This window comes from Drosophila pseudoobscura, chromosome 3, assembly GCF_009870125.1.
Source record: "Drosophila pseudoobscura strain MV-25-SWS-2005 chromosome 3, UCI_Dpse_MV25, whole genome shotgun sequence".
NCBI lineage: Eukaryota > Metazoa > Arthropoda > Insecta > Diptera > Drosophilidae > Drosophila > Drosophila pseudoobscura.
Window position 1 is genome coordinate 6,018,722 of NC_046680.1, and position 14,797 is coordinate 6,033,518.

The 14,797-nt window shown below is 47.1% G+C and overlaps 2 protein-coding genes across 3 annotated transcripts in view; one reads left to right on the forward strand and one right to left on the reverse strand.

Annotated features, from left to right (window-relative positions):
- Positions 1-79: 79 nt before the first annotated feature.
- On the forward strand, positions 80-2,314 carry Mal-A8 (Maltase A8). Its single transcript, XM_001360266.4, has 4 exons — positions 80-1,225; positions 1,291-1,745; positions 1,800-1,943; positions 2,000-2,314. Exons 1-4 carry the CDS (start codon positions 95-97, stop codon positions 2,064-2,066), a joined length of 1,797 nt encoding a protein of 598 aa, XP_001360303.3. The 5' UTR covers positions 80-94; the 3' UTR covers positions 2,067-2,314.
- The window catches only part of mtt (mangetout), a 54,557-nt gene continuing 41,838 nt past the window's right edge, over positions 2,079-14,797 (reverse strand). For both annotated transcript variants that reach the window (XM_015183716.2, XM_002138197.3), the window contains exons 3-18: positions 14,318-14,460; positions 12,593-12,763; positions 12,307-12,451; positions 9,641-9,783; positions 9,072-9,180; positions 8,843-9,014; positions 8,679-8,785; positions 7,955-8,104; positions 7,725-7,858; positions 7,278-7,468; positions 6,866-7,000; positions 6,619-6,781; positions 6,315-6,528; positions 6,079-6,230; positions 4,055-4,238; positions 2,079-3,976 (exon numbers count right to left, since the gene is read on the reverse strand). In XM_015183716.2, coding sequence (XP_015039202.2) covers positions 3,522-3,976; positions 4,055-4,238; positions 6,079-6,230; positions 6,315-6,528; positions 6,619-6,781; positions 6,866-7,000; positions 7,278-7,468; positions 7,725-7,858; positions 7,955-8,104; positions 8,679-8,785; positions 8,843-9,014; positions 9,072-9,180; positions 9,641-9,783; positions 12,307-12,451; positions 12,593-12,763; positions 14,318-14,460 — 2,768 coding nt within the window. In that variant the 3' untranslated portion in view covers positions 2,079-3,521. The remainder of the gene's footprint in view (positions 3,977-4,054; positions 4,239-6,078; positions 6,231-6,314; positions 6,529-6,618; positions 6,782-6,865; positions 7,001-7,277; positions 7,469-7,724; positions 7,859-7,954; positions 8,105-8,678; positions 8,786-8,842; positions 9,015-9,071; positions 9,181-9,640; positions 9,784-12,306; positions 12,452-12,592; positions 12,764-14,317; positions 14,461-14,797) is intronic.

Sequence of the window (14,797 nt, forward strand, 5' to 3'; positions counted from 1 at the left end):
TTTCCTTTTCAGAGCTTATCTAACCTTCGAGTAAGTGTTAGCTGGAGGGTCTACGAGTATAAAAGCCCAAAGAAGAGCCGGAGCGTCGTATATAATGTCTGTGATTTGGAACCAAACTGTGCTCCGGCTGCGGCTGGGGCTCTTGACTCTGCTGTTGTTTGCCATTGGCCAAGGTCAGGGCTGTCAAGTGCAGAGCTCTGGAGCAGCGGAGACCAAAGACTGGTGGGAGACAGCGCAATTCTATCAGATCTATCCACGATCTTTCAAGGACTCGGACGGTGATGGCATTGGGGACTTGAATGGCATCACGAGCAAGCTGGAATACCTCAAGGATCTGGGCGTGACTGCCGCCTGGCTGTCACCCATTTTTGCCTCGCCCATGGTGGACTTTGGATACGACATTTCCGACTTCTTCGACATCCAGCCAGAGTACGGAACTCTAGACGACTTCCGAGCGTTGATCAAGAAAGCCAAAGAATTGGATCTGAAGATCATACTGGACTTTGTTCCAAATCACTCAAGTGACGAGAACGAGTGGTTTAAAAAGTCGGTGAAAAGGGAGAAGGGCTACGAGGACTACTACGTGTGGCACGACGGAAAGGTGAATGCTGAGACGGGAAAGAGGGAGCCACCGACCAACTGGCTGCAGTATTTCCGTGGCACAGCCTGGGAGTGGAACGAGGAGCGACAGCAGTACTATCTGCACCAGTTTGCAGTGCAGCAGCCCGATCTCAACTACCGTAATCCTCTTGTGGTGGAGCAGATGAAGCGCGTGCTTCGCTACTGGCTGAACGAGGGCGTGGCTGGCTTCCGCTGCGATGCACTTCCGCCTCTATTCGAGGTCCTGCCCGATGCAGATGGTCAGTACCCCGATGAGACTGTGACAGGAGCCACTGATGATCCAGATGATCGGGACTATCTGACCACGACGTACATTGAAGACAGGCCAGAGACCATAGACATGGTTTACCAATGGCGCACGGTGCTGGACGACCACAAGAGGATATATGGGGGCGACACGAGTGTCCTTCTTATAGAGACCTACTCTGCTGCTTGGTTCACCATGCAGTTCTATGGCAATCGGACGACGGAGGGTGCCCACCTGCCCTTCAACTTCAACCTGATAACGGTGATGGATCAGAAGGGTCTAAGTGCCCAGACAGTTCAGGAGGCAATCGACTTGTGGCTGAAGAATATGCCCGCTGGGCGCACGCCCAATTGGGTGGTATGTTGAGGGTCTCTCTAGATAGTAGTTACAGTAATTCACGATCCCCATTCCTTTACATGTAGCTGGGAAACCACGACAAACGAAGAGCAGCCAGTCGATATGGAGTGGACCACATTGATGGCATGAACATGCTAGTGATGATCCTGCCAGGGGCAAGTGTGACATACCAGGGCGAGGAGATCGGCATGACCGATGGCGAGATCAGCTGGGAGGACACTGTGGATCCTTGGGGCTGCAACTCCAATCCGGATATCTACGAGATGTACACTCGGGATCCCGAGCGAACGCCATTCCAGTGGACGGGTGGCAGCAATGCGGGCTTCACCGATGGACCCACCACCTGGCTGCCCTTGGCGGGCGACTACGAGACGGTCAATGTGGAGACAGAACTGGCGGCAGAACATTCCCATCTGAAGATCTACAAGATGCTGGTGGCTCTACGCAAATCATCAAAGACCCTGCAGAACGGATCCACCAAGTATCTGGCTCTAACCGAGGACATATTTGTGGTTCGACGGTGAGTGAAATCGTTCTCAAGTGAAGTAAAAAACCTGATGTTTTATTTACTTAGATCGCTCGCCAACTCTCCCACTATTGTGGGTGTAATCAACTTTGGCTCCGAGACCAAAACTATTGACTTGCGGGAGTTCGACAAGAATCTGTCTGGGAACTTGCAGCTGCTTGTCCGCAGTCTGGAATCCACCAAGTCCGAAGGGTAAGTGGGATTATATTCCAGAAGGAATGTGGAGATAATAAATATCCCCTTCATAGAACTACCTTCAGCGCTCAAATGCTGAGCGTGGATCCAGCTGAAGCCTTGGTTCTGACCACCCAATGAAAGGAGAGGACATGAATCACGAAGTATTTTATTTCCATTGATATCAGCTGTAGTTCTGATTTATTCGTAAATATGTATACTCATGGTTAATAATTTATTATTGTTATTGTTATTAGCTACGAATTAAGTGATCAACCAACGGGAAAGACATTCAAAAATGTTCATTTGATTTCGTTTGCTTATTTATGTACACGTAACGCAACACACACAGAGATTCAAATACATTGCACTAACTTCTTGAACTCTCATCATTTGGCTAAACTTTAAGATCTATTTGTTCTTAGACATGTGTATGATGTAATTCTATATATGCAAATATAGTTTATTTGGAGTCAACACATTTCAAAAACATTCAAATGGTAAGCGGCACAATTAACATTAATATTTATACACACTGAACTAGAGGCTAGAGGTTATTCATATATATAAATATATGTACATATAAACACTTTAGCTGGGCAACAATTAAATCTACCATGTTGCTGGGCTCAAACAACACAATAAATGCAATTTTAATTGCAATTGTTGTACGTGGCTGTGGCTCCACTCCCGCCGCTACATTCCAAAGGGGCTGGGTCCCAGCCCCTTGGGAACATAATTGCGCCCCCTTGTCAACTGTTTCTCCAGTGCTGCGGTACAGGTCTTACTTGTACCTTCAGCTTGTACATTGGCCTATGCATAACTCTTAAATTGTATGTTCAGATAGTTAAATGGCTTACTCGTAGCTAATCGTAGTTTTAGAAAACACATTTTTGAAATTATATCACATTTTTCATTCATTTTCTTTTGTTTTCCGTTTCCGTTTCCGTTTACGTTTCCATCTCTATATCTTATTCCTTTCTGCAATATTTTCAAACAATCCTTGAAGAAAGGGATAGACAAGCTTAAAGATAAACACTTAATATTCATTTACTTCTTAATGGCTGACAAATTGTTTGACAAATCGTTTGGTTTGGTTACGCGTACATCATTGGAAACCGAATTTATTCGGTTAAGGGGAGCGGAATAGCGGATATATACTCTTACGTTCTTCATTCAGTTCCCTTGGGCCAGCCCTCACATGATACTGCTAAAGTTCTAAAGTTTGATATAGTTATCGTTTCTTTAGCAGGAACATGAGAGGGCGTTCCCGTTCCCCAACCGGTTCCCAGTGCTGCCTCTCTCCCTGTACCGTCCTGTTGGACATTTAGAAAACTTACAGTATATTCACATTTTCTGCCACTTACTCGCGCGTATTGTTATTGGATGCTTCCATGGTGGACCTTAGACGGGTATGGCTGCCCGTTTCCTGGAGGCGGTTCCACTACCTATGCTGCCCCCATCGCTGCCGGAACCTTGCGTCATTGTTTGCTGCTGCTCTTCCTTCAATTGCTCTTGTTGAGGGTCCAGCGCCTCCAGCTGCCGCTGTCGATGCTGCTCCTTTAGCAGCTGCTGCTGCAGTTCCTGAGCGTTTAGTTATAAGTTTGTCTGCAGAACGGGCCCCCGATGGCTGCCATTGGTGGCATTGGTGGTTCCTGTTGCATCTGTGCTGGTGGATGTTGCAATTGTAGTCACTGTGGCAGCTATCGCAGTCACTGCTGCTGCTGTTGTTCCCACAATTCCTGCCGCGGCTGTTGCTGCTGTGGTTGCCGGCGCGCTGGGTATACCATTGACGGCCGTGGAGACAACATTGGTAGCGGATGCCTGGCCGTGTTGCATCTGATTGATTTTGTTGTTGTTGGATACCACGTGCTCCTCATTGTCTCCATTGGCTGGGGGCGTGGGCGTGCTCGTTTCTAACGCCGTATTATTTGGCACAAACTGATCGGCATAGGGAATCTGGTTATAGGCGTTGATGTCCAGCGATGTGAAGATGCTGGAAATCGTCTGCGTGGCCATTTCGCATAATTTTTTCGTCTTCAGCGAGGCCTCTGCGACGGTGAGTTAACGGGGAAAGGGCCCAAAAAATGGAAAGGCAAACAAACACAAATTATCTCGTAAATGCTTACCCGTATTGGTGGGCGTGATGTGCCTCTGTATCTTCTCCTCCTGGGCGCAGGTGGCGGCGCCCACCACCGCTGCGGCCATCATCGACGAGGGTCCTGTTCCTGCCGTGCGGTGCATGTTGCCATGGCGCGGAGGCATCATACTCTGCCGCACATTGCGCTCCGGACGAATGAGTATTATGTAGAGCTGTAACGACAGTTCGAGGCAAATAAAATCATTGCCAATTAGATGGGAATCATTTGCGACTACTCGTTTTCCACACTACGCATTCAACCATTGTACGACATGACTCTTCAAATAAGTTTCATCTGGAAGCTCTAGTTAATGGTTTCCATTAATAGGAACTGCGTGACCAGGCACGCCCACCCTGTGCCCAGCCTTAAGTCCTAGTGTCATTAGCCATTTCCCCTTCGCAATGGCCAAAACAAAAGGCCACTGAGACGAGTCCGTCTTAATTTACGTTACGTTCCCCTTGCGTTCGTTTGCGCTGCGTCCTGCTACATATTGCTCGGACATTTCCGGCCGTACTTTGACATTGTTTGGACGCCATTTGGATGGCGTTTCTTATTGTACTTCCCCGTGTGCTATTGTGGGTGCTACTGTGGCCGCTTTGTGCCTATATTGCAAAGCAAACAAGCAAACAAATGAGGGGAAAAAACTTACATACTCCCGCAGAGGTAGAGCTATGGCCGCCACATAAGTCAGCGTGAAATGGGGGAATGGCAGTCGGAAGTTAAAATTGCTTGCCGCCAACATGGTTTCGTCCCCCCTCTGTGTGTCCCCCCCTTCGAGTTGGAGAGCAGGAGGCGTGCCTGGTGGCACCTTTATGGTCAGAGTGTAGTTCAATGATCCCCCGGCTTGTGTTCCTGTGGCATGCGGCGGTTACTGTGGCTCCACTCTTGCCACACCAATTGTAAATTGCATTTTTATGGCCCAAGGTGTTCCTCTGTTTGTACAACCGAGCCCCCGTCTGTGTACAATGTGCATTGGGTGACATCTGATAGGAAAGTTGCCTCTGGCTCCGTCTAGGCTATAGGCCAAGGAGCCAAGTCGCACAGTCGCACAGTTGCACAGTCGCAAGCTACTTTATTCCCTGACATTTAATAATAGCCCCAACGTTGAGTATTTATAGCCTCTTTCTCCCAGCGGTCGAGGGTTATAGTACCATAAAATGCGGCTATTTATGCTGTTTCTGGATCTGCATGTGGGAACGTCGTGTTTTCCACTTGTATCCAACCAGGGGGAAACTTTGTCGCAGCTTCTAAACTGCTTTCTGTGTGATTTCATTTCATTTAATTAGCCAAGGAAATTGTTTTTCCGCAATTCCTTTTCGCAAAGCAATTTTACACCACCTCTGGTGCACCCTCTGCCTGCACCTCTCCCGAATGCATGTCATCCCCATCCCTACAAAGCTTGAAGTCATGAATGGTTTTCGATGTTTGGCTTGTCCTGCTTGTCCTGTTGGCCTTCAGCAAAGGAGCTCATGGTTCATTATGAGCTGTGAGCCATAGCTGTGTGTGCAGTCCAGGCCCATTCAACCTTTTTCAGCTCAGAGGACCATGACATTTTAACTTTGGCCACGATTGAACATAAAGTGTACGACGAGGAGAAGCGATGATTAAGAATAGTCCGACCACTACCAGGGAGCGGGCATAACGTATTCGTTTGCAAACTTAACCGCCACTTGGCGCCTTCTTATCATCGTCTCCTTTCGCTTCCGCCTTCATGCCATTTTAATGAACTACTTGCGTCCGTTTATCGTTTTACCAGAGAGAGAGAGAGAGAGAGAGAGGAGAGAGGGAGCAGAAGAAAGGCAAGGGACTGAATCGAAATTCAATTTACAAATTATAGCGGAAACGACTGTGAAATCGGTTAGCGGAATAAAGGAAAATTGAAAATAATTAATATACAATATGTATGAAGTAATTACCAGTCGACCGGGCGATCGACCGACTGGCAAGGCATTTAACCCAATCCGTCCCCCATCGCTGCCCCACACACACACACTTTCCTCCCAATTACTTACCTTGGGCGAGAACAGACATGCGATGGTCACACTCGCGGACAGACTGATGGTCACCGACATGCTGGTTATGCGCAGGGGCACATGGTTGGCGGTTCCAAAGTATAGCGGCACAAATGCCAGCCAAATCACGCAGGTCGTGTACATGGTGAAGCCTGTAAGGAGTATGGGGAATCAGGCTTTTTTCGATCCAGTGCGGGCCCACGTCCTCGATGAAGACTCAATCAATCGGTACTCACCGATATGCTTCGATTCGTTGAATGCCTCTGGTATCTTTCGCGTGAGGACCGCGTAGACAGTGCAAATTACAATCAAAACGATTGGATAAAAGAACGCAATCATGTAGGAGGCATCTATATACGAGTCGCAAACGAGCATATTATCCTCGCGTGTCGGATAATGATGCATGGCATGTGATGGAGCAATTACCATCCAAACGCCGTTGATGAGTATCTGCGAATGATGCAGACAGACGGAGAGAGAGGAAACCATGCCAAATGCAGGGAGGGCCCTTCGCCTTTCCCCTCCTCCACGCCCACTCACCTGGACCGTGACAAGGAACATACAAATCACCAGCTGAGATTTCGGGCTAATGAACGAGGGGCGCTTGGCAGACTGTTTGCCTGCTTTGAAGATCCGTGCAATGCGATTCGTTTTGGTCAGCAGTGCAGCATATACAACGGTGAAGCAGAAGCCCACGCCGAACCTGCAACGCGTACAAAAGAATCCGTTCACACCCGTATCGCATCTCCACCCGCTTGGGAGGGGGGGAGGCATCTGCACAACTTACCGCTGAATGGCGCACACTATGTTGCTGGGCTTCAGGACCAGGGCAAAGGTGACGCCGTAGCACATGAAAATGCCGGCCAGCAGGATGTAACTCAGCTCCCGTCCAGAGGCTCGAACTATGGGCGTATCATTGTGCCTGTGTTGCGGAATAGAGTGTGGAGTGAGGAGAAAAGTTATCAACTTCAGTCATGTGTACACCATGTATGTATGCCTCCGAAGCTCCAATTAGGCAATGATTTGTTGGTTAGCTTTCTTGCATAGGTACTTGTATTAGAATATTATTGCAAACTTTTTAATTGCCATGAATTGCATGGACAAAGTTTCCCGAATCGGAAAACTACACAGGATATGTGTTCAAACACTCCCTCCCCGACACCACACGAGAGTTTGAAAATTCCCTTTTTTGCACTCACTTGACAAATACGCCCATTACAAAGAGCGTTATCAGAATACCCGTGGAGCTAAATGCCATGGCCCCAATGGCCCAGGCAGACTCTGGTCGCAGGTACACCTCTGGTATGGCCCGGCAGTACTGCTTGTGGGCGTCGGGCAGCGTGCCCCATTTGCACAGCTGGCAATGGGTCTCGTCATCAGGGTGACGAATCTGCGAAAGTGATACAAACAAAGGAGACACACAAATCAACGGAAGTGGAACTTCTATGGCCTATTTTAATTGTACTGTCGACACCAGCACCGAGGAGCCTCTGGGTATTCGTTTTCCCACTCCCCATTCGCACTGTACTTGCACCGATTCTCTCTGGTGCAGTGGCTTCCGTTTCCATTGGGAGAAAAGCTCCAGCAATTCAATTAGATGGTAGGAGCAGCAGCAAACGCAGCTGGACCGAGTGGCCGGCACTTACTTGATAAGTTGTACAATTGAAACAGTGCCAGCAGCAGCTCTCGCCCTCGACATATTTCTTGGCCTGACCAACATCGCAGGGCAAACTGCAGACGGACTCTGGTGGCTTCGGACTCAGTCGCTTGAACTTCACCTCTGTGTAGATGGAATAGAATGGAATGAAAACCAAAATCAAAGTCAAAAAATGTAAATACAAATGGAAATTGCTTTGGAGAACGTCTCTTGTCTTACCAGACATATTCAAACGCAGCTCGCCCTCGTAGTACTCGCCCACCTTCACCCAGTGGTACTGGCCGATCTGCGACTGCTTGAAGTGGATGATGTTGTACCGGGCCGGTCCATCGCCGTTCACGTCGAAGCGAAAATGGTCGCCGCTGAGGCCTGCGGAATGGGTAAAACGAGGGAAAAGTGTTTATGGCTTTAAGCCTTGAAAGAAAGGGCCACAACGGAACTGATGCTTTATCAGAAAATTGACTATCTGTGTCAGTCAGAGCTAGAGAGAAGCCTTTGGCTGGAGCTTACCCTCTCCATGCCGCCCTCTCGGTCTGTATAATTTATTGAATTTCAAATTGAGTTCAATGACGATGACAAGCAAGTCAATTTTCCACTCGAAAGCATAGCCAATGCGTGTACGCAGGCTAGGACACTCGTTCCGTTCCCACACTAAGACCCATGCCGTCATGTACACGTCCAACCACAACGAAATGCTTGCGGGATATTTCCACTTAAATGTATACGTATATGCGCAACACTTGAGACTCGACCTGCGATGGTGCGATGATGGAATCGTGAAAAGCACTTCACATGGAAGACATAATCTTCCTTTCCCTTCAGAAATTGTCACCGAGCGTCGTCCAGCACGACTTATCAATCCTATGCAGTGCATACTTGGATTTCATTTACCCGCTGCTCCACTTGGTCTAGATGTCAAAGACAACATTTAATCCCTTCTTACCTTTGAATTGAACTTTACGCAAATATTTGAGCAAGTCGGCCCCTTTGGTGGGCTTCATGGCATCGCACAGCGAGGGCCTTCCCCCGCACAGGTCGTGATGCATGTCCCTGAGCAATTAATGTGGAGTTATGTGCGTTTCTGCCATTTCTCGGCTCTGAACTTACCTAAGAGCGTAGGCAAATGCCATAACCGCATCGCTAACGAACTGCAGCTGATCCTCAAAGTCAGTGTTCTGCCGCGAGAGTCGCTCTTTGTTGGTGCACTGTTTGGTGTAGTTGTTGTAGGGGGTGCTGGTGCTGCCTGGGTAGCGGCATTGGAAATGATCCTCCCAGAATTCTAAGGGTAACGACTGTAATCGCATTTATGCGTGGCTGGGCTGTGGCAGGGACTTACCTACGAACCACGGATTGCGTTGGTTGTTCTCGACAGTTAAGTTGAGGAAGTACTCCTCAAAGCCGCGCACTGGATTCGCCTGCGGCTGCACGGAGAGGGTGCCCTCCACCTGTTTGTAAGAAGAGCGACCACGTCGGCGAATGCTTGATTAAATTGTCGCAAAACAAAAGCTAGAGATGGGTGCCCGTTTCAGTCACGCGCTCATCTCTCGATTGAAACGGTTTCACAAATTAATGTAAGCACACAGACGGACAATTAATTTCAATTAAGCCACAATTCATCATAGGAAAAACGCGATGAAACGCGCACTGTTTTCTATTATTTCCTCGGACCATCATTTATTCGCTTTCGGAGTGCCAGACAGCCACAGCCACAGTCAGCACGCATTGTCACGCCTTTTGTGTGTCTGGAACATCGCCATCAACTGCCGCTGCTCCTGCTGTTGCTCCTGGTGCTGCGAATCATTTATCAAATGCTGCTACCGTTTCGCCCATTTAGACCTCATAATTTCCGACTGGCAGAACTCGCTCAGTCATCGGCACTATATGACGAAGCAATAGTTTACTTGCCTCTGGTTCGTAGTCGTCGGAAACAAGATTTCGAGCACTCCAGCCATCGGAGCCTATCCAGGAGAACGAGCCCGTCGCATTGGCCCGCCGTACAGCCCGCATCACCTGCCTCACCTCCTGGTCGGACCCGAAGATGATGGCACCTATCCACAAAAGCACAGGCAGCACGCAAAGGATTTAAAAGGAAAAAGAACTCAAATTAATTTTAATTGCAATAAATACAGAATAAGCGGCTTAGTGGCATCAACAGAGTCAAGCAGAAGGCTTCCACCACATTTGTTGTATCAACAAATATGTCTTTAAATATTCTATTCCATAGGGTTATAGCAGTGGTCAAGCATCATCATCATGTCAACCGCAGTAATACCAACCAATTTCCCCCTTTAATTTAGAAAATGTGTCAATATATGAACGTTGCAAAAGGCAGAATTTTCAATTGAATATGCCTTGAAACAAGTCCGAGGCAGCGAGGACATGAAATGGAAACTCTGTTGCTGATATTTATTTTGGGGATAATTTTGCACAAAGGATGCTTTACGTATATCAGAGGGCACTATAAAAGAGTTAATGCAGATACAGCATTGGTAAGCTGCAGGCCATACTCTTTTGTGTGCGTTTATATGTTGCGAAGTAGTCGCATTCAAAACCAGAACAGAAACCAGTTATACCCGATACTATACTGGACTCTTGACAGCGGCTCTTGGTAGCAGCTCTCTCTCTCTCTCTGTCTCTGTCTCTCTGTCGCTCTATCCATTCCATTGTTATGGACTCGGGCTGCCGTCCACTCAATTCCTGGCCCTCTTTGTGGCTGACTGGGATCGTTGTGAGTGGCAGTTGTCACTTCTTATCAGGCCGCAGCCAACAGGCAGCTATTCTCGTGCCTCTCCGACACGCCCCATTATCGATTCGCCTCTACAGTAGCAACAGAAGCAGCCTCATAAGAGCCGCTTAAAGAAGAAGAAAACTCATTCAAACGCAGGAAACTGTGTCTTGAGGAAAAGACTACTTTTTAGAGTTGCTGTCTGACTGCCTTTTCAGACTAATTAAAATGCATTTACTTCTGGAGAAGACATCAAATTTGATTTACTTACACACTCTCTTGAACATTGCAAGCAAATTTATATGAAAAGTTTTCTAATTTTTTACCAGCAAATTTGTGATAAAATGTGTGAAGTGTGAAGAAATTTGCATAAATTGAACAGCATGAATGTTGGGCTAAAAAGAAAGCAAGAAATAAAACTTGGCAAAAGTGCGATAAAAAGCAAAAACATGTTAGAGCCCCAGCCCCCCCCAGAGCTCAAACTCCACCTCCAGCTCAAGCTCTGACATGTGTGCGTGTGTGTGTGTGTATGTGTGTGTTGGTTTCTTTGCAAGGGTTAACTTTGCCCCTGACGGCACTTTGCAGTCGCAGTTACCCGTTTTGGGGCTCTCATTTTTCAGAGAGAGCCCAGCCCGGACCCCCGCCATATGCAAAATTAAAGAACTGATGCCGGAGAAAATACTTTGTCAAATTGATTAATCGTTAAGAAGAAAAAGGATTGTAGCCAGGAGTTGGAAGTAGGAGCGGGCGAGGCAACCAGTAAACGGCGTCAAATCACAAATCACAATAAATAATGATTGTTGAAGAACCCTTTTTATGTGGAGGACCCGGGTCCGACCCCCCGCTTTACGACTCTAGATGGCACATTTATGCAAATCAAATATTCTTGGCCCTAGACAAAAGTCAATTGTTATTGGCGGGGGCACTGGCTCTAGCGCTGGCGCCGGCACTGGTGCTTTTTATTGGCATCGCCATCGCCCCACCGACTCTCTCTTCTCCTGATTAATGACATGCATAAAAGGTTTAGAGGGTAATTATTTTTAAATATATTATTCTGTAGAGCCCCGCCTGTAAGTGGCATTTGATTAATATTTTGCAATGTGCCGTTGAGTTGGGACGCAGTCGAAAGTTAAATTTGATTGACATTTATTCTTCTGTATTTTTTTGTGTACGTTTCTGCTCTGTTCCACGGGGCGTATGATTGACGCAGATTGGTGCGATACGACGATTCCGGGGTAAAAAACTTGTTTTATTTGAATTTAGGATGAAAAATTGTCCTGATTGATATCGGACTGCCTGTCTGGGATATACTTTTGAAAGCTTATATTGTTAATGGCTTTAAAACTACTGGTCAAAATAATAATACTGGTAATACTTTAATAATACAGAATATTGGATTGTCAGTGCCAGCCACCTGTATTGATTATCTTTCAATTTATGACCACAAAATTTGTTTGCCAACAACTTAGTTTAATTTTCTATGTGAAAATCTCTGCCCCACTTTCCATTTCCTATTTGTCGAGAAAGAGTCAATGGGATGTATATGCATTTTAATTTCCTGCTGTGAAATTTGCAATAAAGACAGAAAACAAGGGAAAAATGTTTAAATGTTTTCGTTTAATTTGTACAATTTCCGTGCCACAATCCCCAAACCCCAAAAATGTCACAGTTCATGCCCTGCGCACTACATTCATTTGGCAGGCGTTGGGAAATGTTTTTCCTGCTGTGTTTTCGTTTGTTGGGACACGCCTTCCGTTGACATTTTCATTGAAAATTGCATTTCGCCTGTTGCCTTGACAGCAGCTTCCCCGCTTAAGTGTTCTCCCTTTCTTTGCACGGCACTTACCTCGAGCGCGTGGCTTGGTCAACAGCTTTTGCACGATATTATCGTATGCAATATCCTCGGCCACTCCAGAATCCTTCACCAGCTTTTCCTTGATGGCAATACAAATGTTATGGCGCGCCAGTAGCTCCTCCAGCTCCTCGAAAGCCTGCAAACGAGACAACAACATCGGCATGAGCGGATTGTATGTTGTAGTAAAAACGCACGGGATACATGCAACACCGCGCGGGCTTTATCCGCGTACTCGGATGTGCTACAATGTTTAAATTGAGCGTTGAGGGGTACCCACCTTGATGCCGTAATTACTCTCCTCGTAGATAATCGAAACGTAGCTCCATCCCATCCGCATCACAATCTCCACCATGGCCTTCACCTGGTAATGATCCGAGGGTATGGTGCGGGAGAAGTACTCAAAGCGTTGTTTGTTGCTCAGCTCTGGGCTGGTCGAGAAGTAGGATACCTGGCGGCGGAAGATTATGACATGATGCGAAAATATTTTCATTACAAAAAGGCACCAATATTATGTTGACAAAGTGCCCTGTGCTGTACGAAATTCCCTTTGATGAAGGGGATTCTTTTTCCCTTTGACCATTCTTAATTTTCTGTCCATAATATCCCCTTGTTTTTCGCGATTTAAAGGTGCGTACTCTTCTCATGCTGCACGGAGACCATAAACAATGCAACAAAAGTAAATTCGCACAGAGGATGGCATTTTAATTGACCAAAACTGCAAACAGAAACCAACTTTACGCACAAATAACTCTTCGATAGGGAGGTCGAGAGCAAGTCATCTGCCAAGTCATCTGCAAGTGTTTAACTACTTCATTTCTAATTAAGTGTCATTACCATTCAAGTTAAACAAGTGCTTGCTTGCTCCTCGAGCCACTTTCGAGCATCGGTGGAACGGACAGCAGCTTGAATAATGAATTTCTCCAAAAGGTATTGACTGAAGTCTGATGGGGGGAGGGCTCAGGGCTCAGGGCTCAGGGCTGCGGAGCTCAACATTTTCCCGAGGGAATGGATTACAATTGGAGAATCCCGACAGCTTGAACAGATTCTCATTAAATATAATATTTGTCAGAGCCTCTAGAGATTTCGCTGCATCTATATTCTAGTGATATCGAGAGCTGAGAAATAATTTGCAACGGAGCTGAATTGCCTGATCTGCAATTGACCACAATCTCAACCGTTCTGCAGGAGGAGAGGAAATGAAAGCTGTAGAAAAATGCTTGTACACTGAGCCCCCCCTCCTCTCACTATAGCCCAGACTTGGGGAGCAAGCAAAAGAAATGCAATCAAATGCTTATGTCTGATTTATGAGTTCTCTTTCGGAAGGAGGCAGCTTCCCGGGTCTGCATAAAATGGTTTCCACTGATGGTTCCTCTCCTGCTGCTGTTCCTACTGCTCTTTCTTCGCCTGTCGCCTCTACTGCTCCTCCTCCTACGGCGGCTCCTGCTGTCGTTGCTTGTGCGTTTTATGGGGTACTTGCAGGAGGTAAAGCTAAGTACGGCTCTCCCCAGCCGGATCCTGTCAGGGCTCCGGTTACTTAGTTATTGTCGCATATCGACTTTTGGTCCCCGAGTCACGTACGAGGAGCCATAGCCGTCGCAGCAGTAGCAGCTACTTAATTTCTTTTGGGCATCGACGTGATTCCACCCCCATACGAGTACACAGAGAGAAATACGGTTGCAACTGCTGCAGTTTGTGTGATTTGTTGCCTTTTTGGTTTCGACTAATTTAGTAGCACGTAGGGGCACTTACAAGTTCTGTCCACTGCCCAAATGGCATCCATGCGGTTGCTGGCCAATTTTAATTACTAACTAAAATACAGGGGGAACTTTTTGTGGGTCGAGTCCACAGCCACACAGCTGTGAGCAATGCACAACATTTTGAAACTGGCAGCAAAAATTGCTGTGCCACAAAACTTTCTGGTCGCATATTGCATCTCTGCCCCTTCGAGACTGGGCACACACTTTTGTGGCATACACACACACCACACATGGATAACACTTACCTGGGGTATGCGGAATAAGCGCAATAAATTGGCCACTTGTATGGAGGTTACCGAGGAGGCGGCGCCCACCACCCCGGAGATGACCTTCCTTACTTGCGTCTTGTTGCAATGATATTCGGCATCGTCAATGTTGCTGATGGAGCCTGCAAAGAGGAGAGCGAGTGGGAGGGGGCATAAGTACAGGTTAACTTTGCGGTTGAAAGTTCCTTAAAGGGATACTCATTGAAAGTACCCGTGGACCGGCTTCCACCGGCTTCTGCCACCAGAGCAAACCTCTGTAGGAGGCCCCAAATGAACAGAGTTCACCAGTTCACCAGTCGTGATGAATGTATTTCAAAACAAGTCCCGGCTTCGATCTCCATCTCCCTTTCAACTAGTCGATAGTTCTTAGCCGATTGTTGCACCTGGTATCTCCACACACAATACAGTTAGTACTTCCACTAGCTCTATCGATGGTGTGGTAGATACCAACGCCCGCTG